Source organism: Meriones unguiculatus, chromosome 3, assembly GCF_030254825.1.
Source record: "Meriones unguiculatus strain TT.TT164.6M chromosome 3, Bangor_MerUng_6.1, whole genome shotgun sequence".
Classification (NCBI taxonomy): domain Eukaryota; kingdom Metazoa; phylum Chordata; class Mammalia; order Rodentia; family Muridae; genus Meriones; species Meriones unguiculatus.
In genome coordinates, this window is record NC_083351.1 from 7,781,604 (window position 1) to 7,803,125 (window position 21,522).

General features: G+C 53.2%; 1 protein-coding gene across 1 annotated transcript in view; it reads left to right on the plus strand.

Moving 5' to 3' along the window:
- Nucleotides 1–4,091: 4,091 nt before the first annotated feature.
- The window catches only part of Draxin (dorsal inhibitory axon guidance protein), a 29,483-nt gene continuing 12,052 nt past the window's right edge, over nucleotides 4,092–21,522 (plus strand). The window contains exons 1-3 of the mRNA XM_021649167.2: nucleotides 4,092–4,507; nucleotides 17,741–18,170; nucleotides 20,303–20,496. Of these exons, the coding sequence (XP_021504842.1) occupies nucleotides 17,750–18,170; nucleotides 20,303–20,496 (615 nt within the window). The 5' untranslated portion in view covers nucleotides 4,092–4,507; nucleotides 17,741–17,749. The remainder of the gene's footprint in view (nucleotides 4,508–17,740; nucleotides 18,171–20,302; nucleotides 20,497–21,522) is intronic.

The following is a 21,522-nucleotide window of genomic DNA, read 5'->3' on the forward strand; positions in this document are numbered from 1 at the left end:
GGAACACGTATCCTCATGGCATGAGATGCATGAAAGCAGTGAGCAGCACACAAGCCTTCCAGCCTCCCTTGGCTTTCTGTAGCAGGGTCTGGCCTACAAACTGCCCCAGATCCTCCGGTCCACGGCTGACCTCCACCCTACACCAAAGTGTCCACTTCAGGACCACGGCACTGGACAGCTTCAACCCTTCCCTTAGAACACAGCCTACCCATGCCATTCCCTCCGTGGGTGTACTGGCCTGGCTGGCCACAGGGGCCAACACACACCACCAAGTCATGCAGGTACTTCAAAGCTGTGGGGCCAGCTTTGAAGTACCTGCATGACGGAGGTTATTTCTGGAGAGCATTAATTGAGGCAGGAGGGCAGGGACCTGGAAAGGGTGGTCCTTTTCTCTGCTTCTTGACTGCTGTCATGTGAACTGTTCACCTCTGTTCTGTCAGAGTTCTGTCCTCCCACCATGATGTTCTGAACCCTCTGAAAACATGAGCCAAAATAAATGATTCTTCCCTCAAGTTATTTCTTTCAGTTATCTTGTCACAATGATGAGAAATGTTTATTGTGTCAACTTTGACTTCCACTCACACAATGTACCCTATGTATGTCCTATGTACCCTCTGAGGCCACCATCCTAGGCCAGCTCAGCTGCCACTTTTTTGTTTGTTTGTTTTTGTTTGTTTGGTTTGTTTGGTTGGTTGTTTTTCAAGACAGAGTTTCTCTGTGTAGCCTTGGCTATCCTAGAACTCACTCTGTAGACCAGGCTGGCCTCGAACTCACAGAGATCCTCCTGCCTTATGCCTCCCAAGTGCCAGGACTAAAATTATGTGCTACCACTGCCAGGCTTAGCTGACACTTTTTAATCAGTAACTTCTTCACTGAAAAATAATTTATAAATCATAACATTGGCATTTTTTTCTGTATGTGCTTCAGCGGATTTTTAGACAGTTACAGAGTTGAACATCACTGCCTAATTTCAGAACATTCTCATCAATTTAAACAATAAGAAAAGCCAAGTGTGGTGGTGCATGCCTTTAATCTCAGCACTCAGGCAGGCAGATTGCTGTCACTTCAAGGCCAGCCTGATCTACAAAGTGAGTCCAGGACAGCCAAGACTACACAGAGAAATCCTATCTGAGAAAAAAAAAGTCAGGCCAACAAGCTGTCTCAGTATGTAAAGATGCTACCAAACCTGAAAACCTGAGCAGGATCCCTGGGAAAGAGAAAATCAAATCCAGAAAGCTGTTTTGTGACTTCTAACACATGCATGGTGACACACATATACATGCATTGAATACACACACACAAATAATAATAATGATGATGATAATTATAACAATGTTTTTAAAACAGGGGCTGCAGAGATGGCTCAGCAGTTAAGAACACTTGTTCTTGCAAAAGAAAAAAAACAACCCGAATTAGTTTCAAGCACCCACATGTGCTTGGACCTATCTAGACCATCTGTGACTCTAGTTCCAGGGGACCCAAGATCCTCTCTGGCCTCTGTGGGTACTACATTCACATGGCGCACAAACATACATGCAGGCAACACACTCATTTACAAAGAAATTTACACCAGGGGTGGTAGTGCAAGCCTTTAATCCCAGCACTCAGGAAGCAGAGGCAAGTGGATACCTTCATTCAAGGCCAGCCCATCTGTAAACTGAGCTCCAGGACAATCAGGTCTAAACAGAGAAACCCTGCCTCAAAAAGCAAAACAAGCAGGGCAGTGGGGGCACACTCCTTTAATATCCTACTTCGGTGATAGAGGAAGATGGAGTTCTGTGAGTTCGAGGCCAGCCTGGTCAACAAAGTGATTCCAGGACAGACAAGGCTGCAGAGGGAAACCCTGTCTCGAAAACAAACAAACAAAAAGAAATAAACCAAGCCATACCAAAATGCAATTGGACCTCTGTGGCATCTTACGTCTGGCTTCCTTGACTTAGCTTAATGATTACGAGATTTATCACAAGGTTTGTATATTCATATATACATTTCTTCTTTTCTGTTGATTGTTATTGCTGGGTTTTGCTTCTTATTTTTGGGGAATTGAACCCTGGTCCTTGTGTTTCTTAGGCAAGAGCTCTACTACTGAGAGCGCTCCCTACTCAGTCCCTCTAATTAACTAACTAATCAGCCGATTAATTATATTTATTGGGAGGTATGCACTGTTGTACCTGTGTAAGGTCAAAGAACAATAGGACAGTTTGAGGGAATCCCTTCCCTCCTTCCACATGGGCCTTGGGATTCAAACTCGGACTGTCAGGCTTGGCAGCAAGCATTTTTGCCATGTTGGGCCTCTTCTCGGCTCCCTCAGTCCTTTCTAGGAGCAACGAACATCCCCTTCTACTGATGGACTACAGCGTGTTTGTCCTTTCCTTCGCTGGTGGATATTTGGATCTGCTTTAGTCAATCAACTGCCCCATTTTACAGAGGCCACAAGTGACCATAGTCTGGATGAGGTAGGAGCCTAGTCCTCTAACTGAGTCACTCTGGAAGAACCTGGGCAACAGGCAGAGAAACATTTCAAACAGCCTCCAAGGGGCATCCACTGCCCATGGGTACCAGGCCACCGCCTGATTCCTTAAAGAGAATTCTACCCCTGCTCACTCTTTCCTCCCTTAAGTCCAGTCTCTTCTCTGCTACAGTTTCTAACTGCTCTCCCTGTTTTTTTTTTTATTTTTGTTTGTTTGTGAGAAGAGCTCTCAAGTCTTGGAACTTACTATATAGACGAGGCTGGCCTTGAACTCACTGCCATTTCTGTCTCCTGTGCATTCTGAGCAGCAGGATGAAGGCACGTGCCATAAACCTGTCGCTTTTGTTCTTTATTTTTAAGATTTATTTGTTTCTGTGTGTATATTTGCCTGCATGCCTGTCTGGGCGCCGCTTGCGTGCCTAAAGAAGGAAGCCAAAAGAGGGCATCAGACCCTCTGGAACTGGAGTTAGGGGTGGTTATGGCTGGCCTGTGGGTGCTAGAACCTAAAGTGCCTTTGCTTTCTCTCCCTTGCGGTCTGTTTCAAGCTCCTGAGTCACAGTGAAGCGGTGTCCAGCAGGCACAGGAGCAGTGGTGTGACCTCCCAGTTAGTAAGCACCCGTCTTCTCGCCCGGCGTGGCCGTGTACTAGCCCCCCAACAGCACCGGGTTCGTTTTCCTGGAGCCTCTCCTGTGGGCTGGGAGGTTCAGAACGCTTTTCTTACACAAACCGCCGCCACCGAGCCTCAGGACCCGAGTTCCCCACAACGACCCGCTCGAAGTTCGATAACTTGCCCGAGGTTGTGATTTGGCACCAGAGGAGGGACCTTGCCTGGTGTGGAGCGGCGCTCCTAACCCTGCAAGCCACAATGTGTCACCCTGGAAATGGAAGCCTCCCCCTCTCCCCACGTGCCGGGTCCGCCCCAATCCTCTTTGATCTCGGAAGGTCGGCTGCCCCGTTGACCCCGTTGTGAGTTATGGGGGCCGTGGGAGCCGTAACCCAGCATTCCCGGACTCCCGGGGTCGGCGGGACACGGCGCCCCGCGCGGTGATGGATGAGCCGCCCGGAGGGCTGGCTTTGTCCGGATTGGGCTGAGTAGCCAGGGACACCAGAGTGGGGAGAAGCTGAGTGTGTGTGTGTGTGTGTGTGTGTGTGTGTGTGTGTTAGGAGGGGGGTGGACCCCTTTCCCTACAGGAGAGGGGGCTTAAGCGAGCCATCGGCCCCCAGGTGAAGTCCTTTGAAGCCCTCGTGCACACCCTCTCGGTACAGGGACTTCTCCGAGAACCTCCCCCACTCCGCGCACTTTCTCAGGCTACAAAGGCCGCGCCGCTGTCGGTCCCGCCTTTCCCGCCGCGGGCGTTTCTTCCGTCCCATTTGACGGCCTAGGCGGAATAATCCTTTTGGGGACCCCACCGTCTCCGGCCCCGCCAGACGCGGCCGCAGCTGAGCGCGCAGCCCGGACCTATTGTTGGGGGGAGGGGGCCCGCCAGGGACGCCCCGCCGCTGCCCTTTGTCGCCGGCTCCCTCGCGGGGCCGCTCCAGATGCGCCACCGCTGCCCGGCGCCCCTCCCGTCCCACGCGCCCCGGGGCCGCGCCGAGGTGGCTCTTACGCACCGGGAGGAGCGGGCCCGCCTCACCCGGTGCCCACACGGCCGCGGGGCTGCGCCCGCCTTTGTCTGCCTCCTTTGTCTGCCCCGCGCCCTGGCGGCGGCGCCAAAGCCTCCGGGGAGCGGGCGGCGAGCGGCGAGCGCAGCTGGCTGGAGCGCGGCGCCCGCAGAGCACCAGGCTCTGCCCGGCCGGGGGTGGGGGTGGCCCTCGGCGGGGGGTCGCGGAGCCCCGCGGCCCCTCCTACGTCCCCTCCCAGCGCGCCGTCCCCGCCCCTCGCGCTCCCCTCCCTCCCTCCCTCCCACCCTCGCAGCCCCGCGCAGCCTCCCGCCGCCCGAGCACCTCTCGGCACCGTCCCGCTCCGCCCTCGGCTGCGCTCGGCTCCCGCAGGCGCTCGGCCCTGCGCCCTCGGTCCCCTCCCTGCCCGCCCGACAGGTAAGGCCCGGCTCGGCCCGCCCCCGGCCCCGCCCTCCGCTCACCTAGCGGAGCGCCCCGACCGAGGTCCGCGCCCTGCGCGGAGGGAGGACGCTGCCTTCCTCCCTGCCCTTGGACCCGCGCCTTGAGACCCGCGCCTTGATCTCTCCGTCTGGCCGCCTGTCTCTTGTCTCCACTTCGCGCCTCGTGTCTCCTTGGCTTCCGGCCCTGTTTCCCGCCACCTGGTCCGCCCCCTGGCTTCACACCGGACACTCACTTTTCCGAGCTCTGTGGCACTCTGCCTCGTGCGCCCTTGCCGCCCTCTCGGGGTCCCAGCTCCCGCGCGCTGTTCTCCGCACTAGCCTTCTCCCTTTGGGAACCGGTGTCTTTTTGTCTCTGTCTCTGGGTGGTCCCTCAGCTGGGAGACTCGTCCATCAGTGTTGGAAGAAGTCTCCAGAGATTCCCTGTGCGAGGGTGGGGAACGCAAACCGGGACAGGGTGCCTCTGTCCCTTTCAACGACGCCCCGAGGCTGGGTGTGTTTGGGGCTCACCCAAAGCTGGCATAGCCCGGCCTCACAGTTTCCCACCCGGGACTGGGCTGGTGTTGTGCTTTTACTTACCTCGAGGGCACCCAGCTCTTTTTTCTGGGCTGGCTTGGTCCCTGGCTTTTCCTACCGCGGGGCTTGCTCCAGCAGACCAGAAGGCTCAGCTGCGGTCTGGAGCCAGGGCTTACGTTTAAGGTGTGAGTGTGCCCGGGATTCCCACACAAGTTTGTTTGGCCATCTCGGCTGGGTACTCTCTTGGTCTTCACTCTTTCAGGTGGTGGTCCCTGCTGCTGCTGGTTGTCTCTCTAGGGTGCCTGTCCCTCAGTCAGGTAGCAAACAAGGTGTTCTCAAATGATTCGTTGCGGTCACTCTGGGCTTGGGTGGGCATGGGTTCTGAAAGTAAGCAGTCTTGGACAAAGGAGTGCGAGTCTGAGCCTCAGTGTCTCCATCATAAAAACGGGGACAATAGATCTACCTGAAGGAATGTGTGCTCGGCACATGAGAGAAGCCTCTTATGTACCTACATGGTGCTGGTGGGGACGGGAGAGGGATTCTACAATTCCTGGATGGGATAAGGATGGGGGGGCACAGCCGGTCACAAAGTCCAGGGTTAGAGACCTTGTCACCATCTGAAACCCAGTTCTCTGCACTCTCCCTGACACATCCTGTCACACTCCCCTGCCTGCCCATACAACCTGCCACAGTTACAGCAACCTCTGTATAAACATGACTCTCGGTGTTGCCAACACCCACAGTGCTTTGGAGGTGCCTGTGGCACACTCTTCCAAGCTCTGAGCCTCTATTTTGCCCCAAGCCTTGTTCCATGGTGCCAGCTACGAGCCAAGGCATTCCCTGGTCTTGTGGTAGATTGACTTGCAGGTCCTGGACCTGCTTTTTTAGCCCTTCAGCCCTCCCTCATTAGCACCTATGCGGTCAGAACAGGTGCTAGGCTGGCCCAGGGGCCAAACAGTGTGATATGGCCAAGATGCAACCTTCCCTCAGTAAGAAGGGTGGAGACTCCCAGGCTGTTTTTGTTTGAGCTGTGCCTGTGTTTTCTTGCCGTGAGGCAAGAATGGAGAAGGGGGCCTTCCCCTGCCCTGCCCCATCCATGTTCCTCTCCTGCCTGGCACAGGAGCCCTGCTTTAACTGTTCTGGCCTCCCCACCATGTCTGGTTCTGCATCCTCTGGTCACAGCCGTATGCAGGAAGCCAGCTCAGCAGTTCCTGTAACCCTGGGAAGCTTACTCAGACCCTCCTTGCCTCACTAAATGAAAATGACGCCACCTCTTCTGTCTTCCTGGCTCCAGTGTGGCCACTAAATTAACTACAGAAACCTCTGTCTGCCCAGCCTCCCAGCTGCCTTTCACCACATTCCCTTAGGCATCCTAGGTTTCAATAGCAACGGAAGACGCGTCTCTGTCCCCTGACTTCCTCTGAGACCCATCCCTCCATCTATGCTGCCTCTGGACCCCGTGTGCAGGCTGAGCCTGCCTGTCTTTGCAGGCTAAGATCAGATGTGTCCTTCACCAGGATTGGTGAAGGAGTGTCTTCATTCCCTACATGGGAGCTGGGTCTTCTTTCAGTGTGGCCTCAAAGCCTGACACCTACTAGTACTAGGTGTGCTACACACACACACACACACACACACACACACACACACACACACCATCCTTGGTCAAGGGGGAAGGAATTAATGGGAAACTACAGGCCTGCAGGCCTGCTGAGTCCTGCTGGCTTGACTAGAGGCAGAGCAGGCCCCAGGGCAAGGACTTTGGTTGGATACAGAATAGGCCACTGAGAAATCCCCATGTTTCTGGGGCTCTGCTGGGCTCTGGAAGATAAACCTGACCTCCTTTGTACCTGATCATCACAGGAAAAACCATGCAGCTTGCCTTTGCATCCTAACTGGCCAGCTGCTGTGTCAGCTGGAGGAATGTGGCAGAGGGCAGGGGAAGTGGGTGAGGCTCTGTACCCAGGCCTCCTTTTCTCTTGGGAAGAGCTGAGGCAGTAGCCCTGGGCATGGTCTCTGGCAACAGGTCATCCTAGCCTCCCTGTTCTGGGCCCATTGGGCCAGGATCTGCCTCTGTCTCTGGCCTCCTTTGCTGGTTCCGTCCCAGTCCTTCCTCTACAGCTATGGCCAAGGGACAGCTGGCTTTCTCTGCATGGCGACTGGAGTGTAGCCAAATGCCTGCTGCTAGGGGACAAGCTTCCTGGGTCCATCTTTGACAACCCTTCCCACATCATGGCCGGGCATTCGCCATCTGGTATACTTCCTCGTTAGAGTGAGGGGTAGGAGGATTGAGATTAGATGAGTGCCCTGCTGGAGCTCAGAGCAGGGGGAGTGGATGAGGAGGACCTTTTAGATGTTATCTCCATACTGAGTACTGAATTAGGACCCTGGTACATGTCCCCAGTCCCTGATAATCACAGCAGCTGTACTGGGACTAGTTAAGAACGGTAGCTTGAGGAGGGGCTGGTGAAATGGTTCAGCAGTTAAGAGGATCTGCTGCTCTTGTGGAGGACCCATGTTTGATTCTCATCACCCACATTGCAACTCACAGCTGTCAACTCCAATCCCAGAGAACTGGATGCCCTCTTCTGACTTCAGTGGGCACCAGGCATACGCAGGGTACACAAACATACATGCAAGCAAAACATTAACACAGGCTGAGTGGTGGTGTCCCACGCCTTTAATCCCAGCACTCAGGACACAGAGGCATGCAAATCTTGTGTTCAAGGCCAGCCTGGTCTACATAGTGAGTTCCAGGACAGCCAGGGCTGCACCAAGAAACCCTGTCTCAATAAACAAAACAACAAACAAACAAACAAAAAACAACAGAAAAAACCCTCCAATAAACACACGTTCATTGTTCAGATGTGTTATCAACATCCAGAAAGATCCATTGACATGCTCAGGGTCACATAGCTATTTGAAGCTGGAGCCAAGACTCTCTGCCAACGCTGTTCAACTCTAGGTGTCTTTCTGCAGCACTCAAGTCTCTGCCAGAGCCCAACAGCCTGTGTGTTGCCACTTGAAGATCAAATGTGGATGTGAGCAATTAGCAGATCATGTTCAGTAGTCTAGGTACCAAGACAGTGAAGTTTGTGGAATCTAGGGGTTGAGAGATTTGGGACAGGAAGGGTTGCTGAGTGCCTGTGGTTATGAAGGGCTAAGACCTAGGCTGAGAGGTGAGTGAAGGAGCATGAAGCTGAGTGAGGGCTCTAAGAAACACCCCCACTTCATTGCCGGTTTCTGAGGTGTGAGCAGGGTGTGTTCATGCGTGCGTGCATGCGTGCGTACATGTGTGTGTTGTATGTTTAACTTATTTTTGTCTTTGAGGCAAGACTCCTCTCCACGGCTGCCCTCAAGCTTGCTATGTAGCTGCAAGCAGGGGCTTGGAGATGCAGTGCCAGTGTGCTCCATTTCCTGTGAAAAGGAGACAAGGGTGGGGAGCAGGGTCAGGCAACTCAACCCCAAGTTAACTCATCCTCAGGCTCTTTGCTGAAGTACAGAAACACCCTGTTGGGAATTTTTTCCACAAGAAACATTCTCTGTCTGGGTGTGGTAACACAGGTCTTTAATTCCAGCACTGGGAAGGCAGAGGCAGGCAGATCTCCGTGAGTTCAGGGATAGCCTGGTTTACATAGCAAGTTCCAGACTAGTCAGAGCTGCGTTGTAAGACCTTGTCTCAGAACAGAAACAAAACTCAGCAACATCGTCTGCCTGACAAAGATGGCTCTGGGAACTGTTTGGCTGCCAGAGAGCACCTGTGCTTAAATAGAGACCTCTTTAGCAGAAGTTGAGGGCTGGCTGAAGAGCAGGTAGTGGAATACCTCTGCACAGAGGCCCATCTTGTCTTCGGCTGTCAATTTGAGGACCTAGTTCAGTTTTTGGTCTCCCCAAAGGAGAACCTGTGGGATGACCTGCCATGTGCTATGGGCTTGAACCACTGACCCAGGTCCAGTAAGTAAGAAAAATCGTCACATGGATCCAAGACTGCCGACCTGGTAGTCCCAAAAGAGACAGCATCTGGACTGGGTTCTGATGGGCACTTGCAGGGCTCCGGTGTAGCTCAGTGGTGAAATACTTGTCCATCATGATGAAACAATGGGCGTGATCCCACACAAGCCAGGTAACTACACCTGTGATCCCAGAACTCTGGAGGTGGAGGCAGAAGAGGGTCAGAATCTCAGAGCCATCCTTAGCTATATAGGGAGTTTGAGACTAGCCTGAGCTATTCTCTAGAAGGAAAGCAGACGTGCATTTCCAAAGCAAGTTCTCCTAAGAGACTCTTCTTGGTTTCTGGGGCATCTAAAGGCCCTTCTTGGCCACTTTAGGGGTGTTTGTTTGTTTCAAGACAGGGTTTCTCTGTGTAACAGCCCTGGCTGCCCTAGAACTCACTTTGTAGAACAAAGGAGATCAGTCTGCCTGTGCCTCCTGAGTACTGGGATCAAAGGCGTGTGCCACCATGCCGGGCTTTCGTGGCCACCTTTAACTGGGTGAACCACCTCAAGCTTCATCCGAGTAGGAAGGCTTGTGTTTCCATGGGGGCGTTTCCACAGATGCAGAGTGTCCCAGAGGAACTGCCAGCGTCAGGACACTCCGTGCCCTGCTACTCTCCTCCAATAGCCTAAACTCCATTCTGAAGACCCCCTGGCAGGAGCAGCAAGCGGCCCTAACAAGGCCCTAGTCTGGTCTTGGAGTGCCATCCTAGTATTCAAGTCCATAAATGTCTCACATGTGCCAAAGCTCAGACGCCACCACTGAGAACATGGGCAAAGCAGGGCTCCTCGGAGACCTGGAGGGAGGGGGCGGCAGGCACAGGCTGTTGGAACTGGAGTTCTGGGTCTTTACTTTTAGTCTTCACAGTTATTCTTTGAACCCATGCTGGTGTGTCCCCAGTGCCTGTTGTCTCCCCCAACATCCCAGGGAAATGTCTCTTTTACCTCTCCCCCTGGGGGCCTGCAGTCAGGACAGACAGATGGAGGATACACTTCTCTGTGGACCATGAGTTCCCAGGCCCCCTCGGTACAGGACTTGGGGGACCACATTCTCCAAAGCTCTTTTTGTACTGATGTCCTGGGGATGAAAGCCAGGAGCTCCTAGCACATGTTAAGCGAGCATTCTACCACTGAGCTACAAACCCCAGACCCAGCAGGAATGGGGACACATGCCATAGTGCGCCCGCAGAGTTCAAAAGACTCTTTTATGGAATTGGTTCTCTCCCCTCCAATTTTTTTTTTTTTTTTTTTTTTTTTTTTTTTTTTTTTTTTTTTAAGACACAGTCTCACTCTCTGGAACTCACTGTGTAAACCAGGCTGCCCTCCAACTCAGGGAGAGAGCCTTCTGCCCGTTTCCCGAGTGCTGACATTAAAGACACCACATGCCTGGCCCCAACACCTTTGGAGTGCTGTAAATCTTTGAAATTTAACCCACGGCCCCAATAATGTGCAGAAAACCAACAACGGTGGCGTTTTATGAGCAGTATGGCACCTGTCCACACCAGCAACTCAGTTCCCCAGAAGATGGCCAACCCTGACTTAGGCAACCACAGCTTTTAGCAGGAAGGCTTCAGGCTCGCTGAGCCGCGCCTGTGCTGCTGTCACTCCGACAGCTTTTGAATCTCTACATCAGGTGACTCAGAGAGGGGAAGGGCTGTCCACCGCCTCTTCTGACAGTTTTCAAGTCAGAGGGTGGATGTCAGGTGTCCCGGTTAGAGTTACTACTGCTGTGATGAAACACCGTGACGAAAACAGCCTGGGGAGGAAACGGCTTGTTTGGTTCACACTGTTCTTCATTGAAAGAAGCCAGGATGGGAAATCAACCAGGGAGGAACCTAGGCGCAGGGGCTGATGCAGAGGCCATGGAGGGGTGCTGTTTCCTGCCTTGCTCAGCCTCTTTTCTTCTTTTCTCCTCCTCCTCCTCCTTTCTTCTTCTTCTTCCTCTTCTTCTTCTTCTTCTTCTTCTTCTTCTTCTTCTTCTTCTTCTTCTTCTTCTTCTTCTTTTTTTAAACAGGGTTTCTCTGTGTAGCCTTGGCTGTTCTGGAACTCACAACTCACTATATAGACCAGACTAGCCTCAGACTCAGAGATCTGCTGGCCTCAGACTCCCAAGTGCTGGGATTAAAGCGTGTGCCACCACTGCTCACCAGCCTCGGCCTCCTTTCCTATAGAACCCAGAGCCCTCCCACATTAATCAATAATTAAGACAATGCCCTACAGGCTTGCCTACAGCACCTTCCGGAGGCACATTTTCTGAACTCAGGTTCCCTCCTCTCAGATGATGCTAGCCTGTGTCAAGTTAACGTAAAATTAGCCAGCACGCCAGGCAGGAACACAGTCTGGCTTTGCTTCGTCCTCCTGTCCTCCATGCCAGAAAGTTCTGGAGCTAATGGCAGAGTTTTCCATGGGTACCCAGGTCACGGTGAGCTTCCCTTGTGTTTAAACTGGGAAAAGCGCCTGGGGACATGGCTCAGTAGGCACAGTGCCTGGCAATGCAGGAGGTCCTGGTTCTAGCCCCAACACCACAGGAAACCAAGTATCTGGTGTACCCCAGCAGTCCAAGCACTTTCTGTGGGGGATGGAGACAAGAGGATCAAAAGTTCATGGCTCTCCTTGGCTATAAGTCAAGTCAGAGGCCAACCTGGACCACATTAAACATTAGACCCTGTCTTGGCGGGGTGGTGGTGGCACACTCCTTTAATCCTAGCACTCGGGAGGCAGAGGCAGGTGGATCTCTGAGTTTGAGGCCAGCCTGGTCTACAGAGAGAGTTCCAGGACAGCCAAGGCCACACAGAGAAACCCTGTCTTGAAAACAAAAACAAACAAAACACAACAAAAAAGTTCCAGGCCAAGGGCTATATGGGAAGTCTCTGTCTCTCCCTTCCCACCCCCACACACAGTAGAGCTCACACACTCTGTGTACTCACACACAGAGAGCAGAGATCACATGTGAACACATTTGTCACTTTTACTTGTTTTAAAAATAAGTTCATTTTTAAAAATTAAACATATACATCTGTGCAGTGCTGGGGATGGAACCCAGCGCCTTGTTCACGGGAGGGAGGGAGGCCAGAGCTCTACCACTGAACTACATCTCCAGTACTATTCTCCTACACCAGATTTTTAAACCCGGTTGTTTGGATGTGGTGGCGCACATCTCTAATTCCAGCACTTGGGAGGCAGAGGCAGGCGAATCTCTGAGTCCAAGGCCAGCCTGGCCTATGAGTTTCAGGGAAACCAAGCCCACATAATGAGACCCTATGCCAACCCCCCACACTTCAAATAAGCAAACAAAGCGGACCAACAAACAAAACCCACACCTAATTAGACTCAAATGCTCCCAAGCCTTCAAAAGTATTTCCACCAAATACTGTGGCTCAGATTTCTCACAGGAGGAGGCAGGGGTCAGGACCCGGCGGATGGGCCCAAGGTCTCTGAGTGCACTTGGGTGAAGCTGCACAACCCTTAGGCACCAGCAGAGCAGCCTTCCCACAGGATGCTTCAGCATCTGCCCCAGCCCACGAGCAACCGGTGGGCCAAGCCAGTGATCAAGGCAGGAATGCGGGCCCTGCAGCTGATGTAGGAGGCCAGGTGGTCAGACTCCACAGTTGGCTGCCAGGCGGGTATTCAGCAGCCCCTCCCTCACCAGTGGTGTGCCCTGCCCCATGCAGGACTGTTTGTGGGGAGGGGTCTCAGGAATTAAAGCTTGCTTCAGCTGGATGGATGCCTCATTTGCATATGACGCTGCCTCCTGCTGCCTCCTGCATGGAGACAGCCAACTAGACAACTCTCTCCCTACTGTGCCAGGCAAGATGGAGCCTGAATTCAAGCTCTTCCCTTCCCCCTCCTTCCTCAGGTTCCTTTTTTCTTGCTGGTTTCTGGCTCTGACGGCACTCAGCAAGGATGGGGTCAAGCAGATGGTTCCCGGCACTGAACACCGGCCATGGAGATAAGCACTATGTCCCCTGTGCACAGGGTGGCAGAGAACCTGGGCCTAGAACTGTGTCACACTGAGCCTTCATTTCCTCTATGCTTATCTTTGTTGCTGTTGTTTTGAGACAGAGTATCTCGCCCTTTAACTCAGGCTGCCCAGTTTCACTATCTAGCCTAGGCTGGCCTCAAGTGAATTGTAATCCTCCTGCCTCAGTCTCCCACATTCTGGGGTGACAGGTGTGAGCCACCACGCTCAGCTAAGCATCCTCACTTTTTAAACATAAAAACGGCACCAAGCAGTTGAGGGAGTTAAACACCACAGAGTGTGGCTGTCCCACTCACATTCAGACAGGTCCTGTTGTTTGGTCCTGATGATTCACTGCTGGGCCTCAGTGGAGACTGGGCCATCCTTGGGGACCATCCGGAGTGTGAGGACTTGGGAACAAGCCACAGGCAGAACCCACAGGGCTGAAGGGGGTGAGGGCATCTGCCTTGCTTTGTGCCCAAATGCTCAATGCTTTGTGACACAGCCTCCACCTGGCTTTCAGAGTGACAGAAATGGATTGGAGCCCATCTTCACTAGGGATCCTTGGCACAGCTTCTGTGGTGGCCCATGTTTCCTGAGTGGCTCTCTGCCAGGCTGGCATCCTGACTGCTGGGCTGTGCCAAGATCTTACAAATCCCCAGAGTCTGAAGAGGGGCTCTATGCAGTCTGCCAGCTCCTGTGAGCTCATGTGCACGTGCGTGCGCGCACACAAACCAGGGATTCGCCTCCATCCGCGGCCCTGGTCACACAGAATCCTAGGTGTGTGCCAGTACAGCGGGTGGCTAGGGCACACCGTCTTCCCTCTCACTGCTGCCTGGGTGGTCAGGCACTTCCATAAAAATAGCTAATTCCAAACCAATAACGGCCCATGAGATCCCAAGGCCTTGGTGAGACATGAGCATCGAGGAGGAGTATTGTCACAGGTGGGGTAGCATCATCATGAAGGGGAAGCATTGGAATGGAGGAGGAGCACCAGCATGGAGGGGGAGCACCATACCCAGTACCAAGGGAGAATGTTTCGAGGTGCGGCTGAATGGGGAGGCCTCCTAAAGGAAGGGGCATTTGGAATGGATGGGATTTGTCAAGGAAAGGTGGTGTAGAAGGGAGACATTGCCCCAGGCTACAGAGTGTGTCTGAAGTGTCCCCACTGGCTTCAAAGGGGAGAAAGCAGGTGCCAAGGCCAGGCTGGGCCCGTGTTACACAGGTTTTTTGAATGCAAAAGTAAGGAGTCTGGTTAAACAGGAAGACGAGGGAGCCAGGGGCAACTTTGAGCAGTTGAAAGCCATGGTGGGAGAGCCTGGCAGCTGCTGAGGGGCTGAGGCAGGCTGGCACTGCTAGGGTCTGGGAAGAGGGTGGGACCATGTGGGCTCATTGGATTCCTGCCTTCTGCCAACCTGGGACAAAAGGGTGGGCGAGAACAAGGGTGCTGCTGAGTTGGGGTTCCTACATGCAACAGATGAGCCCTCAACCCCACGGGGCACGGCAGGAGGGGCTGGTCTGGAGCCAGCAATGGGTGGATTTGGGTTTGTCTTGTAAGCTTCATTTTTATTCCCTGTGTTTACCTTCATGCACACACATACACCTGTGTATGCAGCTGCCCACGGAGATCATAGAAAGGCATTCTACTCCCTGGAACTGTTCTTACGAGCTGCCCTGTGGGTGTTGGGAACCGAACCTAGATCCTCTGCAGGAGCAACAGATGCTCTTAACCCTGCGCCCCCTCTCCAGCCCCATTTTGGTTTTAATTTTTGGTAGTTTGTTTATCTAGTGTTTGTGTGTGAGAGAGAGAACACGTGTGCACCGCTACATACCAGTTTATGTAGTGCTGAGAAGCAAACACGGGGTCTCATACATGCTAAGCGAATTCCTCTACCAAACAATGTTCCCAGCCTGGATGCCAGGGCATGGCTCAGCAGGGGAGGAGCCGTTCTCCAAGACCTCACCCAGGCTGGTCGGGAAGTTGTAAGGGTAACTCACTTTGGACTCCACAGGGATAGCAAGCTGGCTTCGAGGCCCCTTAGGTTTTGATCCCAAGAAAGCAGACAAAAAGGAAAGCAATGAGACCTCCTGACATTCGGCCAGGAGCTCTGGGAAATGCTCAGGGCCCCAGAGTGAAGAGGGGCAAGGTGCAGGCGTGTTTCTTTCTTAGCCTTGGGGGAGTCAGCCTAGCGGTGACTCCAAGGTTGGGCAAGGCAGCCCCGACTCTGACCTTATTGAAGGAGAGCCTGACTGGGGTGGGCCTGAGGACTTCAAAGCTGAGCCAGCTAGAGCGAGGGATGCTGGGACCCAGGGAATCTTCCAGACCTGACAACTTTTCCTTGCCCGGGGCAATTATAAAGCCACAAATCACATAGAAATGGTGGCGTCAGCACCTTGGAGACCCTAATGGAATCCTGTGCCATAAAAATTCAATCAGCCAGCTGACCTGGCAGGAGCCTGGCCAAGGCAGTGAGGCTGGGGTGGATAAGGATGCTACAGGCAAGAGGATCCTCAGAGTCTGACAGGCATCTCCCGTCAACCCGCCCTGTTCAGGACTTCTGAAGCAGTCCTCTGAACTGACTGGGGTCAGCTTCCTCCTTGGGCGCTGAATCTCCACTGCGGCCTGGAGGGATGCTGGAGCAGGTTGGCGTGTTCTGCCTCGTGTGTGTGTGGCAGAGTGGGGTTGTCAGAGTCCTTTGCACAGCCATTCCCAAAGCCCTGGGCACCAGGGACAGTGCCAGAACCATTGGGGACCTCAAAGATCCCCTGTCATCCTAGCACCAGGGAAGTAGAAGCAAGGAGGCAAGAGAATCAGGAATTCAAAAAAGGAATTAGAATGAGTTCCAGGCCTACCTGGGCTCCATGAGAGCCCATCAAAGAGGGCTCCTCTATCAAAGAGGAGGTGGGGGGCAGACAATAGGGTCAAGGGCAGAGCTAGGCCACCCTGGACAGCCCCAAAAGGCCCAGAACACTTATTCACAGGATGTGACTTAACCATCCTACAAGCCATGTCCCACCTCAGAAAAGGGTAGGAAATGACAGGAATCGCAATAGAGAGCTTCTGAGAGGACAGGGTACTCCGGTTTCTGCATGTGTTCTGGGTTCTGAGAAGCACAGCTGTGTCTCAGAAGACGTGGCCAAGAGCAGAGGCAGAGAAGGGACTTCTAAACTAGTCTGGAAGAATTTAAGCCAAAGATCCTCAGCCTCGGGTGATTCGTTTTAATTTTCATTTTATTTATTTCGGTGAGCGTTTTGCCCGCATGTGTGTCTGTGCATTGTGTGCATGCAGTACCTGTGGAGGCCAGAAGAGGGTGTTGGATCCTCCAGGATTGGAGTTATAGATGGTTGTGAGCCACCATGTGGGTGCTGGAAACCAAGTGCCCCTAACTGCTGAGCCATCTTTCTAGCCCCACAAGGAAGATCCTTTGTTGGGGAACCAAACTCTACATTGTGGTGTGTTCACCTGCTCTCTTGGCCTCCTCCATCAGAAACCATTAGCATCTCCCAGTATTGACATGTGAAAATGACTCCAGACGCAAGTGGTGATTTCTGCCTATAATCCCAGCATGCAGAAGGCTGAGGCAGATGGAGCACCATGAGTTCCAGGCCAGCCTGAGATACATAACATGATCCTGTCTCAATAATAATAATGATGATTGATGATGATGATGATGATAATTTCATTTAAAAGGGAAAAGAAAGCAAGCCAGATGTGGTGGTGTATTCCTTCAATCCCAGCTCTCATGAGGCAGAGGCAGGTGGATTCTGCAAGTCTGAGGTCAGCCTGGGCTACATAACAAGTTCCAGGCCAGCCACACAGCAAAACCCTGTCTCAAGGGGAAAAACAAAAGCTAGAAGGAAGATTCCATTAGGTTAAGAGTGCTTGTTGCTCATCCTTGCAGAAGACCTGAGTTCAGTTCCTAGTACCCACATTTAGCAGCTCACAACCCAACTCCGGGGGGATCCAGTGCCCTCCTCTGGCCTCTCCAGACATTGCATTCATGTGACACACACACACACACACACACACACACACACACACCCGTTTAACTATTTCAACAAGGGTAAGGGGAAGGACAGGCAAGATAGTTCATTGAAGCTGGATGGTGTGAGTTTGATACTTGAGCCATGGGTAAAAGGAGAGAACTGACTCCTGTACCTTGTCTTCTAACCCCCACATGCACCATGGCATGCACACATACACCCGATAGATAGATAGATAGATAGATAGATAGATAGATAGATAGATAGATAGATAGATAGATAAACATATAGATAAATGTATGTAAGTAAATGAAATTTTAAATCCTCCCCAAAAGGGAAAGCTGGGCATAGTAGTTTGTGCCTGCTGTCCTAATGCTTGAGGGATGGAGACAGGAGGATCAGTCAAGTGTGCACTGGGCTATGTGACACTGTCTCAGAAACAAAACAAAACCTAAACAACAACAACCCAAAAACATTTTAAAAGTTAAAAAACAAGCTGGGCGGTGATGGCACATGCCCAGCACTCCAGAGGCAGAGGCAGAGGCAGGAGGATCTCTGTGAGTCTGAGGCCAGCCTGGTCTACAGAGTAAGTTCCAGGACAGCCAGGGCTACACAGAGAAACCCTGTCTCGATAAACACACAAACAAACAAGTTAAAAAACAAAAATGTCCCCAGGGAGCAGAGCCTCCTCCACCCCTGTGGGAAAAGCAGTTTGGATAATGGGGTGCTGATGGGTTCTGCCCTGATGCTGCCATTTTTCTTTTAGGGAGAGCCAATGGCAGGGTGCTCGGTCCCCAAGTTCCCCATGCTGGTCCTGTTCCTCCTGCTATTTCCGGAGCTCCACGTGGCGGGCACCCTTGCATCTGGACCCTCTGCCCGGAACCTGCCCGAACCTCAACCTCACCTCCCCAGCTCTGCCCGGTGGGTGCCTCATATCCGACGGGGCCTGGGTAGGAAGGACAGGGGCTCAGGCATGCCCGGCCGGGCCCAGGAGGGGTCTGTGGTCACCACCCCCAGGCAGGCTTCCCGGATGACACTTGGACAGCACCCTGCCGGCCTTCTTCAGGACAAGGAGCAGCTTCTGGGGCTGGCATTGCCCTACCCAGAGAAGGAGCCCCGACCTCCCGGGTGGGAGAGGGCGAAGAAACGTGGCAGAGAACACAAGAGACGCAGGGACCGGCTGCGGCCGCACCGAGGTATCTGCAGATTCCTGGGGGCCCCCGCACCGGGGAGAAGGCTCTAGTTCAGTGCCAGGGAAGGAAGTGGGCCGAGGATCGGTGTTTTAAGGCCCCGGAGAGACCATTCAGAGGCCCCCAAGGGATCGAAGTGGGCGCCCTGAAGAGGGGAGGCGTCTTATTAAAGCCAGTGTTCTGGCACAGAGAGGGGCCGGGAGAAGCAGGGGTGGGGACGTGGGGACGGAGGCGGAGAAGAGGCCCTGAGCATAGACGCTCTGCCTCCTTAGGCATCAATCTCCCTCCTAAGCCGGGGAAGCCCTACCTCACATCTGACCCAAATCTACGCGGCTGTAAGCCCTGCGAACGGAGCCGCTGGGACACTTCTTCCCCCGTACATCCTTTAATGAGCTCTGGAACAGAGCCGAGCTTCCTAAGCCTCGGTTTGTCTCTCTGCAAAGATGATGCCCAACCTTGCCTTAGAGCTTAGGCTCAGGCGCACGAGCAGTTGCCACTGAACCCACAGCTCTCGAGCCAGCCTCCTCCAACCCTGAACACCAGTGACCCCGTGTGGTGGTCAGCTGTCAGTCAGGGTGAGATCTGGGGAAACTCTGGGATGGAGGATTCAGAGCAATCAGCCTGTGGCTGCTGGGTTGTGGGGCAAAGCATCGTGGGAGAAGCATGGAAATGATGGCCTCATGGTAGCCGGTGGCCAAGAAGAAAAGGAGGAGGAAGAGAGAGAGGCAGACAGACAGAGAGAGGAGGGATGAGAAACGGAAGCGGGAGAAAAGGAGAGACAGCAAGGGAACACCTGGGTCCCCACATCCCCCTCAGAGGCACCTCCAGTTTGACTCAACTTTCTTCCACTAGGCCACACCTCCCAGAAGCCTGGCTGCTTCCAAGTAGAGCCATTGGCTGGAGAATCTGTTTGTTTGTTGTTGTTGTTTTTTAATTTTTTTTCTAATTATTCGGGTGTGTGTGTAGATGTGTGCATACGTGTGCAGGTGCCTTCTGAGGCCGGAGGCATCAGATCCCCAAGATCTGTAGTTAAAGGAGGGTGTGAGCTGCCTGACATTGGTGCTGGGAATCGAACTCAGGTCCTCTGCAAGAGCAGTACATGCTCTTCACTGCTAAATCATCTCTCCAGCCTCAAGACCACGCCCTGGGTCCTCCCAGGACACCAAAAATGTAACCTGCAGTGTCTCAAGAGAGATGTCACCCTCCCATGCCTGCCTCTGTGTTCACTTTCCTTAACACACTCTGTGCCTCCATTCCCAGAATTCCTATGGTCACCCAGGCTGAGCCTCCTTTGGCCCTGTGCTTCTGTCCTGGTCTCATTGTTTGTGACCCTGTCCTGACCCTGTACAGTTCCCTCCCCCTCTCACCGTCCCACACCCAAGTGTCTTTGAAGGTGGCCCCAGGAGTTAAAAACATTGGCTTTGGACTCAGGACCGAGGTTCAAATCTACGCTCTGCCATGCATGAACTGTGTGTCCTGGGTGAAATTGCCTAACCTCTCTGGCTTGGGCTCCTCCCCAGTAGCTGAGCAGCAACCACTTCTCAGTGTTCCTGTAGTAGTTAGATGAAGTAATTACCATGGAGTAGCTCACTGGGAACCCAGCATATCAGGTGTGATAAAGAAGTACGTTGGCTGGTCAGTGGCACACTCCTGTAATCCTAGCACTTAGGGAAGCAGAGGCAGGCAGATCTCTGTGAGTTCGAGGCCAGCCTGGCCTACAAAGCGAGTCCAGGACAGCCAAGGCTACACAAAGAAAGAAAGAAAGAAAGAAAGAAAGAAAGAAAGAAAGAAAGAAAGAAAGAAAGATGTTGATGGCTGCTCATCGTAACTGTGTGTGTGCAAGCAGTAGCTGTCCTGCCAACTATCTCAAAGGCTTCTCTGCAAGCATAAACCTCCATAAACCTCACCTCCTCCTTCTATGGGTTTTTTGTCCCTGGTTACCTACAGGGAACCTCTATTCAGGCTCTACCTGCCTCGTTTCCAGGTCTCTAGCTAGGTAGACAGCAAGGACGTTGGCTAGACCAAGGGCTCATGCTGCCCAGCAGCCCTTGGCTTGCAGCAGAAAAAACATAGTGCCCTGTAGGTGTAGGTAGACGTGAGCAGCAGCAGGCGGGTCACCCGTGCTTGCCTTGTCTCAGGCCGAGCCGCCATTCGAGGCCCCAGCTCCCTGATGAAGAAGGCGGACCGCTCTGAAGACCTGATGCTGGAGGCTGTCACCGAGGAGTCTTCCACCAGCCTGGCCCCCAGCATGCTCTTCCTAACCACGGTGGATGCTGTCAGTCCTAGCACGGAAGAGTCCCGGATCCTGCCTGTCACCTCCCCATGGCCCCAGGTAGGGGCCCCATGTGGCCATGAATCTGAACTCGACTCTCCCCTAACCGCCTGGCAGGGTTCTCTAGAGGAACAGAACTGATGGAATGAATGTATACATCAAAAGGGAATTTATTTCAGTGGCTTTACAGGCCATGGTCCTGCTAGTCCAACAGCAGCTGTCTCCCGACGGAAAGGCAAGAATCCAAGGCTGGATATCTCAGTGGGCCTTTGGTCTGTGTTGTAATCCTGAAGAAGGAGGTTCTAACACCAGCAAAGGAAGGCCTCAGCAGCAGAGTAGATGAACTGGCCAGCAAGGGTAAGGGCAAGCAGGCAACAAGCAAAAGCTTTCTTCTTCCATGTCCCTTCAGTAGGCTGCCAGAAGATGGTGTCGCCCAGATTTAGGGTGGGTCTTCTCACCTCAGACATCCAGTCAGGAAAAATTCCTCAGAGGTGAGCCCAGCAGCTCGGGTTTTAGCTGATTCACCCGTTCTGCTTTGGTAGCCAAGGCACAGCAGGAGGGTGGTAGTGGAAGTCATTAAGCTTTGACCCCACCTGGTCTTCTGGCTGAAAAAGGGCTATCAACACCTGGAGAACACGGCCTTGGGGTTCGGGCTGGGGACAGCCAGGAAGCCAGTGCCACCTCAGCATGCTGATCTCTGCACACACAGAGGTGGGATTTTTGTGGGGAAACTTTAAAGTTAGGGAGAGTTCGGAAAGCAGCCGCAGCGATTTAAAAACCCATGACCTAGAATGGCATAGGCCGGGCAGGGACTTGTCTGCTCCCCAGCACTGAAAAGGTAAATGGAAAGTGAAGAGGGGAGCTCACACGTGTATGACTGCAGGTGGCTCTTGAAGAAGGGGTCAGGAGGTCGCCAGCTCATCCTCTCCTGTGACTTAGAAAAGTTCTCTTTTTCAAGAGTAAAGTCATGTAGCACAGATGTTGTGGCTCACGTCTACAATCTCAACACTTGGGAGACAGAGGCATAACATCACCACAGGATTGAGGCCAGCCTGGGCTACACCGTGAATTCTAGGCCAACCTGGG